Here is a 15,614-nt window from a genome sequence, read left to right on the forward strand (position 1 = left end):
GAATTTATTTAATACACGAGTTTCACAATTTGAGTTGAATTACTGAAATAAATGAACTTTTCCATGACATTCTAATTTATTGAGATGCACCTGTACATGTTCATCAGTGCTTTCAGATCATCATGCAGTGTAGAGAGAGTGTGCATGGTGTCCAGCTTTAAGTAAAACACTTGGCAGAAAATTTATAAATTTAAGAGAAAAACTCTTAAATTCTTGACATCTGGAAATCCCTAGCATGAAAGCTCATGAGAGAAGTGTCAAATGAAAAACAATAAAATGTTTTTAGGATAAATAGTGTTGCAGGCATGATATATTTTTGTAGGCCAAAACCTGGAAATGAGTTTGCATTTTAGCACATCCGGTTCCATCATGCTGAAGTCAATGGGGTTTTTTTGAATGGGGTTTTTGGGTAAATGCCTGAAATAGGGTCTGTGATTAACACAAAATCGAGATATTTTCATGTTTTATTCTACAACATAAAATACATCAGGAATACCTCCTTGTGAAGCTTTTGAACATTAAACGTCATCTGTGACCCTGGACCACAAAACAAGTCTTAAGTCGCTTGGGTATATTTTTAGCAGTAGCCAAAAAAAACATTGTATGGGTCAACATTATCGATTTTTCTTTTATGCCAAAAATCATTAGGATATTAAGTAAAGATCATGTTCCATGAAGATATTTTGTAAATTTACTACTGTAAATATATCAAAACTTAATTTTTGATTAGTAATATGCATTGCTAAGAACTTAATTTGGACAACTTTAAAGGCGATTTTCTCAGTATTTAGATTTTTTTGTACCCTCAGATTCCAGATTTTCAAATAGTTGTATCTCGGCCAAATATTGTCCTATCATAACAACCACCACACATCAATGGAAAGCTTATTTATTCAGCTTTCATATGATGTATAAAACTCAATTTCAAAAAATGTACCCTTATGACTGGTTTTGTGGTCCAGGGTCACATATTGAATGGGATAGCTCATCTACTCACTAGTTGCTTTCACACCCTCATTGTGTTTATAATGGCACTCTTGCAAACAATTGTAACTCAAACTTACAGGGAAAACATTTTTAAATAAAGACTGAAAAAGTTGACAGCAGCTTAACACTGGTGACTGTGAAGTCATGTGACTGTAGTGTTAGCCTACGTTTAGCTATTTACTTCTGGCAATTGTATATTTAGGCTTTAAATATCATATAAGTTTGTGAAGATTATCATGATGAACAAAACATGACAGAATCATAAACTTTTGTTGATTACAACATTTTTCTTCCGCAATCATCTGAAAAGCCAAAAATTTGCACTCCATTTCTTCTCATCACTCTATAAGAGAAATAATTTAAATGAAGGAGATTATATGTGATTTCTCTATAAAAGCTTCTCTTATTCTGTCCGCTCTCATTTGTGCTCTCTGTCAAGTGGACTCTAGGCGCCCTGCGGTGGAATTCACAAGAACAATTAAATGGCTGATTTGAGTCATGCATGTTCCATCAAATCTCTGATGCCATGCGATGCAACTCTGAGAGCCGCAGCTCTCCGCTGGCCAAATTGAAACCCTGTGTCTTCAATCGAAAGATGAGAAATTAAAAAGAAGCAAAAAATTAACAGTGCAACAGGAAATTCGCCCCAACGGCACTTGAAACCGATTGCAACAGTGGTTTGAAAATTCCCCTCTGATACACATCTCCTTAAACAATGATTGCTCTTATGATGGGTGGTTGAAACCAAGAGGACAAATTAAGGGAAATGGTATCTGATTCTACATCGTTTGGTCAATTGTACGATTGTTCACTATTGTCAGTGTGATCAAAGGCTGCATCTGTTCTGGTCGGTATGTGGTCTCAGCTGCCCACTGACACAGTAACCCCGGACTCCTCCCGTCGCTGCTCAATAGACAAAAACACAACCATCCCGATGCACAATTTGAGAACTAGCTTAGCGCAGAGCGGATTAATAGCTTTAGAGTTTATATCAGACATATTAATGCTTTAGTGTTTAGTACTTGTATATTTGACACAACACATCTCAGCAGTTGTTTGCCCTCAGGAATGCCTATCCAGTTTGTGAATTCAGTTTACATTACTGTGGCTTCCTATTCCGCGATGCCTTATTAATAATACAGAGAGATGAGATGAGATGTGATAAGATTTATGAGTCTGTTTCATTGAGCTGGGATACTGTATGGTTTCTGTATAATGGTTCTGCACTGTAATCAATTAGTGTCTGTAACTGGGGCATGAGTCAATGTGGGGGAAATACAGCGGTGTGATTTATAGACAGCAACCCTCCCTCAATAGTGTGCCAGAATACCGAAGGGACGGAGGGAGGGAGGATGGGTGGAGGGGGGACAGTGACTGACGTCAAGCCATCCTCAACACAGATGGCAGGAATGAACTCTCTGGGTCATTCTACTTTATATGGGGAAGAAAAAGGTCATAGGTTTGTGACATTTGTGTGCACATATTGTATATTTGATCAAGGGAGTTGATTGGGTGCAATTTTCTGGATTTTTTTTATTTTTTTTATCCATGCATCCATCCATCCAAAGGGAAAAAAAATTATGCATTTTGCATTACGGCAAATTGTTGTTTACATTACAATAAAATGTAAAATGAAAAGAAATGAAAATCATTCTGTCTAGACAATGATTTTTGTTCATTAAAATTAGCATTAATTAAAAATCAGTGCAATTAGATTATTAAAGATGATTTATAGGCTACTTACACTCATATCTAACAAATGTATGTTACAATGTATTGTCAGTGTGTATCACCAGTGCAACAAGATATTCAGTAAGAAAAATATGTAGTTTACTCTGCATAAAACAATGCATAAATTGCTATTTGACGGTTGGTTAACATTACCATAGGAACATAAATTTGAACTGAGCAAAAACAAATATCCCAAGAGGCTCTTTCAAATCTGTGCGTCATTATACACTAACCATAGTATGCTTTCACTTAATTTGACACAGGTTTCCCGCTCTGTCAAATCTATGTGATATATGAGTTGGGCCAAGAGTGTATCCCAGAGAGTTACAACTGGCAGGCTGCCTTACATAACACAAGCATTCATCAATAAGACAGAGATGCCACTGCGTGTTATATAACAATCTATTTATTTCACAAAGCTGGGCTTGTTCTGGGGAAAGGGAGTAGTCTGTAGTGGCCAGGGTCACATGGGTGACCAACTCAATAAAAATACGACCTCAGTGTTCCTCAGAATGCATTCATCTGACAGGTACACTGACTTTCATTGGTTTCAGACATTCATTTTTACATCCACATTTTTTTTCAGTGTCTGCAGAGGTCCTGAGTCAACATGATATCGAAATGTACATTTTTCACAATGAATTTCAAATAGATATAATCAAGTTTTTCTCACAACTGCAAATTTATAGCTCACAATTCCATATTTTCCTCTCAGAATTGTGCGGGAAAAAGTCCGAATGTCTAGATATAAACTCAGAATTGTGATGAAAACAGTCAGAATGTCTAGATATAACCTCAGAATTGCGATAAAAATATGAATTGCGAGATATAAATTCATAACTGCAAGACAAATTCTGAATTGTGAGATATAAACTCAGGATTGCAAGAACAATTCAGAATTGCAAGATATAAACTCAAAATTGAGAGAAAAAAATTCAGAAATGCGAGACGTAAGCCCAGAGTTTCAAGATATAAACTCGGAATTATGAGAAAAATGTCAATTGCGAGAAAAAAAGTCAGAATTGCGAGATATAAACACTCAACAACAAATAGACTCAGAATTATTTTTTTTTGTTGCAATTCCCAGTTTACATTTTTCAATTCCGACTTTTTTCTCAGAATTCTCATTTTATATGTTGCGACTCTGATTTTTTTTCTGAGAATTGTGAGGAAAAAGTCAGAACTGTGAGATATAAACTCACAAAAAAAAAATATTTAAAAATATAAAAAATAAAAAAAAATGTCTGAACTGGGAGATTAAGTCACAATTACTTTTTTGTTTAATGTTTTTATCCAGTGACAGAAACAAGCTTCCATAGATTATAGAGATAAAATGGGTTGGAAACTAGTTTTGTGTAAACATTCTCCTATTCTATATCATACAACTTACAAATCAAACATACTGCACAAGAGTATGACATTAAGCCTTCTGCTCATGTGCAGCGTTTTGGAAAATCATTATAATTACAGGTGCATTAAAATCAGGAAATATGTGGGTCTGAGAAAAGCTGATCTCTGGAGGCGAAAGGGAGCCAGTGGGGTCAGATTACCTCAGCGCTCATGAGAAAACATGAGTCTGGTTTAACCGTGAGACCCCTGTCGTTCTCCATCCACTCACACATTCGCTCATGGCCTCAGGACATGTTTCTGATACATGTTGCCAATGCATTTCTGATACACTCAACAAAGCGTCGCAGGCATAATGTTTTGGTTTCTAGGTTTCTGTTTTGTCTGATACTTACGTCAAGCGACAGTGTTAGTTTAGACATCCAAGCATGGGTTGTGTTACGAAAGCGGAAATGGTAAAGCGAGACTGGTCTGGCACAGGTTGTATTTCTCAACCATTCCAGCTGTCATCGTTAGTCTCCGACAGAGGTGAAATGTTGCAGAATAATCAACTATCATAAATATACGCTACTCCAATTGCCAATTTGCTCTAAAGTAATTATATAAATGGTATTAGCTCTAAAAGCATCACTGCTTGACTGATGTAATGCTGAACTAGAAGAAATGCAGAAATGAGATCTATACTCAGAATGAGTATACTTTTTGAATATTTATGGCACTTTCCATTTTATTTTCTATTTATTTTACATTTATAGCTACAAATTATTTTAAAACTCAATTTAATTTTACTGTCATATGGTCAAATAAACATTTACTTGAACTTTAGCTTCAACATTTTAATTTTACTGTGAGATGCAGAACTAAGAATCAAATAACTAAGTATCTGAAATTAAGTGAGGGTTTTCTACGGTGGCCGAGAAGTACAAAACAAATCACAATTCTGAAAACAAAATAACAAATTACAAACGCAAATGCAAGTCTAAACAACAAAATAACAATTCAGAAAGCACAACAACAATTCAGAAAACATTATAACAAGTCAGAAAACACAATGACAAATTCGAAAACAAAATAACAAGTCAGAAAACACAACGACAAATCCGAAAACAAATTAACAAGTCAGAAAACACAACGACAAATCCGAATCAGAATTGTGATTTGCTTTGCACTTCTCGGTCACCGTAGTTTTCTAATAAAGTGCAGATGTAATGTGCAAGCAACGGCTCCACCGTAACAGAAATAGCAATGTACAATTTAAGATTATTTACAAGGCATTACTTTTACTAATAATTGGAATGGAATTTTAAAATATATATATTGATGTGGGTCCGTGTAACGCTTCACAATTCAATTTTCAGACCATATATGGAGCAAATGCAAAAATGCAAAAATGAAACCAAACATTAATTTTTTTTCAGCTACTTCATAAATGAACAATTGCCATTTTCTTTCCTTTTTTCAGTTTTACTTTTGCTAAATTGTGACTTCAGAAATGATATTTTGAATAAATAAAATCTAAACAATTTTCTATTTTTCCATTTTTTTTAATCTTACAATGTGAGATGTGGGCTGTACCATTAGCGCGGGGGTGTGGCCGCGGACTGTTTCACAAACGCTTAACGGGGCTTAATGTATCCTACTAAAACAGTGACACTGGAGGACACACCTTATTAAAAATAAACATATAGGCTACTATTTACAAACAAGCAGAATAGCCCAGAATATGAAAGCAAATTGTGCTAAATTGCACGTTAAGTGTTTTGTGCCCCACTGAAAACCTAAAGAAAATACATGGCTCAATGGACGAAGACAGTGGTATAAATTAAAAAGCCCAAACTCGGTATAGCCTATTCATTAATGGAGTGTCTATTTACACTAAGTGCAAATAGCTCGCCTTATTTGCAGAGGCTATTTACACTAGCTCTGCCCACAAACGTGTGATAGGGGTGGTCAACAATATAAAAAACGGCAAAAAACAAGTCAGCTTCAGCGGCGTAGATGTTAAAGTGTGTACCGTAGTCTTTTTCGACGCGATCGAATCCGCCTTTTGCCGAACTTTTTTTCTCCCTTTTCAAATCTCATGTCACATCGGAAAGGCATTTATTTTCAATAAAAATAAAGGAAATAATCAAAAAGTTGAAAATAAAGTATCGGGTAGGGTTAGGGTAGGTGTAGGGAGGGCTTTATTGTCCCAATAAGGTGGCATCCATTTAATAATTTGAATTAAAATGATAATTTACACTCAATACGTTATTACTACATACTGTTTTTTTAAATTACTATAATACTGAGGTGCGGATAATTGCCACTTTTTGCAATAAGTAGTATAAATAGCAGAAAATCCTGCTATTTTAACTTAGTGTAAATAGAATATATTGCTATCTGCACTTAGTGTAAATAGCATATTGTTAAAAATACTGCTAATTTCACTTAGTGTAAATAGAATCAATTGCTATTTGCACTTAGTGTAAATAGCATCCATCACTATTTGCACTTAGTGTAAATAGCCTCTATCGCTATTTGCACTTAGTGTAAATAGCATCTATCGCTAAGAAAATATGCTATTTTCACTTAGTGTAAATAGTATCTATTGCTATTTGCACTTAGTGTAGCCTCTATCGCTATTTACACTTAGTGCAAATAGCCGCTGCCATTTATTAATACAATGTAAATAAAGTATAGGTTACTAGGTACAGGAAAGCAGATGAGAATATATGAACGCGACACGCTAAACTCTTATCATCCCATAGGCTTAATGGAAGAGGATGGTGTAAAAGTATGGCCAAATTCGGTAGGCTATACACCTTATTAATGTTGCGATTGTCAGGCATAAGCAGATCGTAGAAAACTATAGAAATAAGATGGTACGAAGACCTCAAGACCTCTGAGTTGGGACAGGCCAGATGACCTTTAAGAGGGAGTATTGGCTTTATCTAAAAAAATGGAATAGTTCTCACAACAACAAAAAATGTGCGGTTAGTGTCATGCTTGGAAAAAAAAAGGCCTTGGACAAAAAAAAGTGTATTGTATTTAGAGTGTACACACAGAAACTGCTCCACTACGCTAGCAGAGCATCTAGCTGAACATGAACGAGTTTGACACGATTTATTGAATCAACAGTAAAATCCCTCGATATACCTTCCTTTGTGTGCGCCGTACTTTGCTGTGGCTTTTCCCCATCAATCCTGCCACACATTTGTGCAGTAATCTTTCTAAGAGCAGGATTGTGTCTGTGACAGATCTTGGAGATGCATTCTCTCTCTGTGCGACCGGTCTAAGAAATGTAATCTCTCCGCCGAAACTAGGCCATGGCGTGATTTCACATTTGTTAGCACACGGCCTGTCAAAAAGAGCATCCATTTATTATGCTGTCCCTCAGGCTCTTGTGTTCTAACAGATCACCTTTAGAGCTCATCTACTCCCCTTCAAAGTGCATATTTCATGACAAATTGATTTAGGGCTCACATCATATTGAGGGATCCTTTATCCATATATTGTTTGGGATGCTTTCAATAATGGATGGCATAATGCATTCAAATGCTGTCAGACTGAAGAACAAGGTGTTATGCAAGGATATGAAAAATGACTGGTAGGGTTTTTTTTTTGCTATGGTTAACTGTGAGCTATCCTGTTGCTAGGGTGTTCTGTGTGGTTTTCAGGGTATTGCTATGGTGTTGCTAGGGTGTTTTAATGGGGAGTTTCTATAGAGTTGTTTTGGGGTTGCTTGGGTGGTTCTTTAGTGTTGCTATGCAGTTCCCAAGGTATTCTGAGTGGTTCTTAGGGTGTTGCCATGTTGTTGCTAGGCTGCTCTGTGTGGTTCTTTGGGTGTTGCTAGGGTGTTATGAGTAGCTGCTATGGTGTTGTAATGCAATTGCTAAATGGAATGTTCTGATTGGTTCTTAAGTTGTTGCATGAGTGTTCTGAGTGGTTCTTAGGGTGTTGCTATGTTGTTGCTAGGGTGCTCTGTGTGGTTCTTAGAATGTTGCTAGGGTGTTTGGAGTAATTGCTATGGTGTTGTTATGCAATTGCTAAATGGGATATTCCGATTGGTTCTTAAGTTGTTGATGAAGTGTTCTGGGTGGTTCTTAGGTGTTGCTATGTTGTTGCTAGGGTGCTCTGCGTGGTTCTTAGGATGTTGCTATGGTGAGAACTACTAAGAACTACTGTTTTGAACAGTTGCTATGGTGTCACTGTGCAATTGCTAAATGGGATATTCCGGTTGGTTCTTAAGTTGTTGCTGGAGTGTTCTAAGTTGTTCTTAGGGTGTTTCTATGTTGTTGCTAGAGAGCTCTGTGTGGTTCTTAGGGTGTTGCTATGGTGTTTTGGTCTTTTAGTTGTTGCTAGAGTGTTCTAGGTGGTTCTTAAAGAGTTGCTATGTTGTTGCTAGGGTGCTCTATGTGGTTCTTAGGGTGTTGCTAGGGTGTTTTGAGTAGTTGCTATGGTGTTTTTATGCAATTACTAAATAGGATGCTCTGATTGGTTCTTAAGTTGTTGCTGGAGTGTTCTAAGTGGTTCTTAGGGTGTTTCTGTGTTGTTGCTAGAGTGCTCTGTGTGGTTCTTAGGGTGTTGATATGGTGTTTTGAGCTAAATGTGTGTTCTTATTGGTTCTTTAGTTGTTGCTTGAGTGTTCTAAGTGGTTCTTAGGGTGTTGCTATGGTATTACTAGGGTGTTTTGAGTAGTTGCTATGGTGTTGCTATGCAATTGCTAAGTAGGGTGATTGGTTCTTAAGTTGTTGCTTAAGTGTTCTGAGTGGTTGCTATGGTGTTTCTATGCAATTGCTATGGTGTTCTGAGCTGTTCTTACGGTCTTGCTATGAGGTTGCTAGGGTGTTCTGGATAGTTTCTATGGGATTGTTCTGCTTTTGTTCTGCTCAGGGTGTTGCTATGCAATTGTGAAGGTGTTCTATGAGGTTCTGTCCCTTGAGTGTTCTGAGTAGTTGTTAGGCTCTTTCTAAGTGATTGTTACTATGCAGTTACTAAGGTGGTCTGAGTGGTTGCTGTGCTGTTGCTAGGGTGTTCTGGGTTGTTCTTGCGGGTTGTTGCTGTACCTTTGCTATTAAACTGCATGTTTTATTTCTCAGGCAAATATAAACATATGCTCAGTAAAATTCTCCTCACATTGTTGCTCCATCATGACAGTTGTTGACTTTGTGTGGTAAAAGATGGTTTGAATTACTGTCCATTATTGTGGCCCTTTCACAACACACTGACGCACAAAATCGAGCTTGCATGGCTAGCATTTGTGTTCATATACTTGTATAAGAGTTTGTTTCAGACATTTTGAAGAATTCATATATTTTATTTTTCTTTTTCTTTTTTTTTGCGGTGGTGCCAGTAAAAACACTGACCTGACTGAGCCAGCAGAAAATATTTTTATAGTTGAGCCCTGCCATAAAACGGTTTTCTAAAGGGGTTTGTTGCATTTATTACATTGGAATGAGCTGGAGAGAAGCACCTGCTTGTCTGAGCCAGTTATTTTCCACCATGACAGTAAATAAACAGTCCACCTGCTATCAGTTAGCTCAGTGGTTGAGGCTTGGGGAAAGGGAGAGTAGAATGGGCGGTACCTTTTGCTTCAGGGAAGGACATTCATCTCACATCTGTTTCCATTTCACACCCTGCCTGCCTCTGCTTGTGTGTGTGTGGATGTGTCTGTTTGAGAACAAATGTATGTGGGCTTTGTGTGCTGGATCACCCTCTTGGCAGACCTGAATCTATGGTCACAGAGAGATGCCGGTGACTAGGGAGCGCATGATGGGATAGGCTTACTATGGAGAAGGTTAGATTTTTGTTACAAACCATGATCTAAGGTGTGTGTGTGTGTGTGTGCGTGTACTGGTATATATGGTTTATGAGGACACAAATGTGTATAATGACATGGGTACTACAACATAAACATGGTTTATGAGGACACTTCCTGTGTCACCGTAAAACAAAAGGCTTAAAAAACATACAAAACGGTGTTTTATGAAATTCAAAAATTGCCAGTAGTTTTCTGTAAGGGGTAGGTTTAGGTGTAGGGCTAGTGTAGGGTGATAGAAAATACATTTTGTACAGTATAAAAACCATTACGCCTATGGAGAGTCCCCGTAAACCACAAATGTAAGTATGTGTGTGTGTGTGTGTGTCTGTTTGAGAAAGCAGAAGTGTGTAGCAGAAGTATATTGTAGAGCTAACAGAGACTGACTGTGCTAATGACCATGTCTGTTCATGCTTTGCCTGAGTTTACGCTGCTTTTTTTTACTTGTGGGCACAAGAAAGCAATTGATGTGATTTTTCTTGGGTTTGTGACAAGTTTACACATGTACATTTGTTTACTCTGCATGTGCAATTCAAGTGTTTTTGTTGAAAAGATTTCTGTTGTGTTCAGAATACTAAATCTAAGCCAACACTAAATCAACCTATTAACTTTCAAAATGCTGCCAAAAAAGGTTTGTCTTCATTTGTTTTTCTCACATCACCAAGGTCAGTGTAGCCAGTAGCCAAATAGTTACTTACAATAGGCATTGTTTTAGGGGTTCTTCTGTAGGTAATATAGCATTTTTCTTAAATATTATTCCAGGTAACATAAATATAATTCAAGTTGCAGTAATAATAGCAAATAAAGATAGATTTGAAAAGAAACGTTATGATTGGGGTGCATCTAGGAGCTCTTGATGGCAATCTTGACCTTCAGCCTACATGCCCAGGTCAAAATGCTTCCTCAAAAGTCGGTGTCAGCAGTGTTTCATTCAGGTCTGACTCCATCCTGGTATGAAACACTCACTTCTCACAATCCAATCAATTACAGAAAAACTCAAGTCCTAAGTCCTAGTTTTTTTTCATTGTATATTCTGTTTCAGAAATACGTCACATTACAGAGGTAAAACTGGGTTATGAATGCATGTATTATGTTGACTTTGAAGTTAAGAACTGTGAAGTGATTAATATTTAATTTTGTGGGAACATCGTCCAGTCCAGAAGGTTTACGAAGGTTTAAGATCTCTAAGACAGAAACTTTCTTCTTAGAATTCTCAGTTTTACTTTCCCTCCTCTCTGTTTCATGATTATTAACGTCTTGTTTTTTTTTTATTTTACCTGCAGGAACATGGGCCTTTAGCTGCCTCACTGGCTTATGCAAGCAAGACGATCTAGTACACAGACACCAAAAACAGTCTACGAGAACTAAGGTCTGACATTCCATTGGATGGAAAGTGTCTGAAGAAAATTAATGAAGGGAGGAATTGACAACAGATGAATCAGTCACAGAATTACAGTGAAGCACACTGGACGCCATGAGGGAGGAGAGTGAAGGAATTTTACGGTTTCGACTTTCTCTCGATGAACACTGACAAGTCCACTTAAAGTCTGCCGTGCTCAGGGGAGAGAGTCCCCTGATATGAACCCCAAGTCCTTGGGATCTCGAAGGCAAACACGCCCTTATGCCAGGGCCTGAGTGGGTCTTCCACCATGTCATGGTAGCACTGAATGCCAAAACATCAACCCTTGAAAAAAGTTACTCAAAAACTGTAGACTTGGACAATGCATGTTGTCTAACACCAATCTGAAACTGGTTTCCAGCAATAGCTTCCTCTAGTATCAGCTCAACTGTATCACCATATCTTTTTACATTGCATACATTTACCGTCCACTCTCCCACTTCCTGGGATTACCAGCTCAAGTCCAGGTGCAGTCAACCATGGGGTGCCGGCAGAGTTCAGAGGAGAAGGAGGCCGCCCGGCGCTCACGTCGCATCGATCGACACCTCCGCTCAGAAAGCCAGCGCCAGCGGCGTGAGATTAAACTCCTGCTGCTTGGCACCAGCAACTCTGGCAAGAGCACCATCGTGAAGCAGATGAAGATCATCCACAGTGGAGGCTTCAACCTGGAGGCCTGCAAGGAATACAAGCCCCTCATCCTCTACAATGCCATTGACTCGCTCACCCGCATCATCCGTGCCCTCGCCACCTTGAAGATCGACTTCCACAACCCTGATCGGGCTTACGACGCAGTGCAACTCTTTGCCCTCACCGGGCCTGCCGAGAGCAAGGGTGAGATCACGCCAGAGCTCCTGGGGGTGATGAAGCGCTTGTGGGCCGATCCAGGGGTCCAGGAGTGCTTCTGCCGCTCCAATGAATATCACCTAGAGGATAATACAGCCTATTATCTAAACGACCTGGACCGCATTTCTGCGCCAGAGTACATCCCAACCGTTGAGGACATTCTGCGCTCACGTGACATGACCACTGGCATTGTTGAGAACAAATTTACCTTCAAGGAGCTCACCTTCAAAATGGTGGACGTGGGCGGCCAGCGTTCAGAAAGGAAGAAGTGGATCCACTGTTTTGAGGGTGTGACTGCCATTATATTCTGTGTGGAGCTCAGCGGCTATGACCTCAAGCTTTATGAAGACAACCAGACGGTAAGGAGAGCCCAATTTTGTATTCGGGCCTTTAATGCAAACAGACAGTGCAAGTAGCGACACATGAACCCAATGTTATCTGCACTAGGCTATGCACATCTCTACAGTAAATTATTCCCATCCGTGGCACTGACAAACAAACTGCTTTTATCATCTTGCTTCCACATTTCCTGCAGTACACAAACTTTCAGTTACATTCAAGCTGTTCAAAGACCTAACAGTACCCTGCTAAAAGACCAGCATAGCTTGTTGTGTTTTAAACTCTGATGTTCCCAGGAGATTTGGACTAAATTAACCATCAAGACTACATTGGTCACCTAAATTCATCAGAAAGATAATGCTGCTTGAGCAGTGTTGCGTTGCCGTAGAATGACATAATGCTGCCTAACTACCATAGTATAATGCATCGTTGAAGAAATTAACACTAACTAGCCATGACTGTTTCCAAAAACTGTAATAACTTTGTCGCACATCCATAATTCCAAACATGCTAACAAGAAACATTGCTTCTTATCACAGGTTGAGAGCTGTACTGTTGTTCCAGCCACACAACTTTGCAGTGCTGGCAGTGCTGATAGCCTCGTGGGCACCATGCAGACATAGAGTATAGTTTGATTTCCGGCTCAAGGTCCTTTGCCGATCCCATTCCCTTTTCTCTGCCCTGTGCTTCCCTGTCTGGTCTATACTGTCTGAAAATATAAATTTGCAGTGCTGTTTGTGAATGTTCATTGGAACTATTGTTCCGGGAAAAACATTAAATCTTTGAACTATGTTGGTAATGACGGAACTTGTGACCATAGTTGGCTAAAGACACATTTGGGAAATGCACCCCAGACTGGGTGACCAGCAAATTAGCTAAGGCTTTTTTTAAGCAGAGTGGACAACCATTGAAATTCATGCTAGCATAAGCTGGTCTTACAGCAGGCTTCCCGTCAATTAATAGCAAATGATATTTACAGAGTAAACCCGATTATATTTGCCTTCAACGTTAATTACAGGTGTGCTTGTGTTAAGACTCGGAATTAACTTTTCTAAATGACCGTCTAACCGCATACATTCTCTCTCCATGTGGTAAAGCGAATTGCTTATCAATGAGTTTAAAGACTACATACCTGTGTGCGTTATGCTAAATCTTTTCCCTCGACTCACAATAAGAAATTCCAAGTAGTGCATTAGCCTGGAATATCAATTAACATTGGGAAGTTAAAAATAAAAGTGTTCTGCGAGTCTTGGGGGGGAGGGGAGGGGGGATGTGCAAGAGTGATAATTGAGTTCACAGTGCAAGGTGTCAGGGTGTACCCGCGAGAATGATCAGATTTAGCGCTGGGGTAAATCTCTGATGTGATGGGGGTCAGAGAAAGTTTTGCGTGTCTTCTGCTAGAAAGTTTGAAAGAAAAAAGAAGTAACAAGTCAACGAGGAAGTGAGGAAACTGAAGGGAGGAGTTAGCGTCTCGCTAGGGGAGTGGTGAAAAGAGAATTTATTGAAGGGGGAAGGGTGGACCTCCTCCAACAGTTTTGCAGATTTGCGGTCTTATCTGGTTGAAAACCATTTCAGCAGTCAAAGATAGCCTGAGGTCATCTTCAAATATAATTTATTAGCCTCAGTCTCACATGTTTATAAGGTGTGTTGATGATTTTCATGATAGATTCGGATGAAATTGCCTTTAAATTCAACAAATGGATTGTATTTTCTTAACACAAGTTCCTGGTTTTACAGTATTGCAAATGATTCATCGATTAGCTTTAGGGTTAGAATATCTTGAGTATACTGTTACAGAAATATGTTATATTACGGAAGTAAAATAGCTTGCTAATGTCATGTAATGTTGATTTTAAAAGATACAGTGAATAAATATGATACATCAGGTTTTTTTCCTTGTTCATAAGAAAGATGTTTTTGTTGTTTTGTCATCCTTGACCATCCAGGAAAGGCTCATGGTAAATCTGGGCTACACAGGGACTCGCAAGTTTCGTAAACATACGCTAACAGCTAGATGAGTGTGTGTTTGAGCTCCAGGGTCTGGGGTGAGCCTCTGAATTAGATTACTCAGTAAGCATTCGTCTCTGAACTGGCCCACATGTGTTGCCGCTTGCGTGCTGCCAGTCTGCTCTGGTTCTGCCGGTACAGAGCAGAATTTCTAAAATGACACTCTGCACATTCACTCACTCGCATGCATCGGATGAGGCAAAGGGGATCGGTCACCAAATGATTGAGTCAAAGTGGCAGAGAAGGGTTTTAAGCAATGCTCCGTGGTCTTGAGAAAGTCTGTCTGAATGGACTGTCAGCCACAGGGAGAGAAACGAGTATTAGAAGAGAAATAGAGTGACGGTGATCTGAAGTATGTAGTTAATAACAGGAAATCTTGGAGACTTGTGTGCTAAATATAGACAATGTTGACTAAGATGGCAGGGTCGGGCAAGAGATACTAAAAGCTTTTGTGCTGCAATAATGTGTCTAGACAACCACTTTTGATCAAAGTCATTAAAAAAGAAAACAGTACTATATTAAAATATCTGATTAAATGAACAGCTGTTTTCGCAGCATATTAAACCATTATACAGCTACAGGCAGAAGCGTCATGCTCAAAAAGATTTTTAAGCCAAGTGGATTTTGAATGGAACAAATAAATGAGTCACAACTGCTGAATATTCATGAAGTAAGGTCAACTAGTTCATCTAGATTTTTTTTATTGTATTTTATGAAAATAATTTTAATTTTAGGCTTTAATTAGCATGCTAACAGTGTTTTGTGTCATAGCTGTTAGACAATTTGCATGGCAAAACCCTCTGGGTTTTTTGTGTTTTGTTTTTTAAATTCATCCCCTTTAAAAGACCTCCCCTACAGCAATACACGTTGCTCACAGAAGGGTGTCTTTGGCTGTTTTTTGCATCCCAATAGGTTTTTGAGTATCCTGTTGCATTTGGTATCAATTACATTTTTTAAAAAGAAATTAATACTTAAGAATTAACAATTAACAGTAAAGACATTTATAAGGTTACAAAAGATATCGGTTTCAAATACACACTGTTTTTATGAACTTCAAAAAATCCTGAAAAAAAAGTAAGTATAAATGGCATGTATTAATAAACTCTCTCTCTCTCTCTCTCTCTCTCTCTCTCTCTCTCTCTCTCTCTCTCTATTATATTA

The 15,614-nt window shown here is 38.5% G+C and overlaps 1 protein-coding gene across 5 annotated transcripts in view; it reads left to right on the forward strand.

Annotated features, from left to right (window-relative positions):
* Positions 1-15,614, forward strand: part of LOC107687944 (guanine nucleotide-binding protein G(z) subunit alpha) — a 47,679-nt gene that overhangs the window by 17,352 nt on the left and 14,713 nt on the right. For 4 of the 5 annotated variants that reach the window (XM_016485442.1, XM_016485455.1, XM_016485474.1 and 1 more), the window contains one exon: positions 11,149-12,466. In XM_016485442.1, the coding sequence (XP_016340928.1) occupies positions 11,744-12,466 (723 nt within the window). In that variant the 5' untranslated portion in view covers positions 11,149-11,743. Of the gene's footprint in view, positions 1-9,706; positions 9,845-11,148; positions 12,467-15,614 lie in introns of those variants that run through there. The other variant, XM_016485446.1, reaches the window with a different exon arrangement.

The sequence above is a fragment of the Sinocyclocheilus anshuiensis genome, unplaced genomic scaffold (genome assembly GCF_001515605.1).
Source record: "Sinocyclocheilus anshuiensis isolate Anshui unplaced genomic scaffold, SAMN03320099.WGS_v1.1 scaffold205, whole genome shotgun sequence".
Taxonomy (NCBI): Eukaryota; Metazoa; Chordata; class Actinopteri; order Cypriniformes; family Cyprinidae; genus Sinocyclocheilus; species Sinocyclocheilus anshuiensis.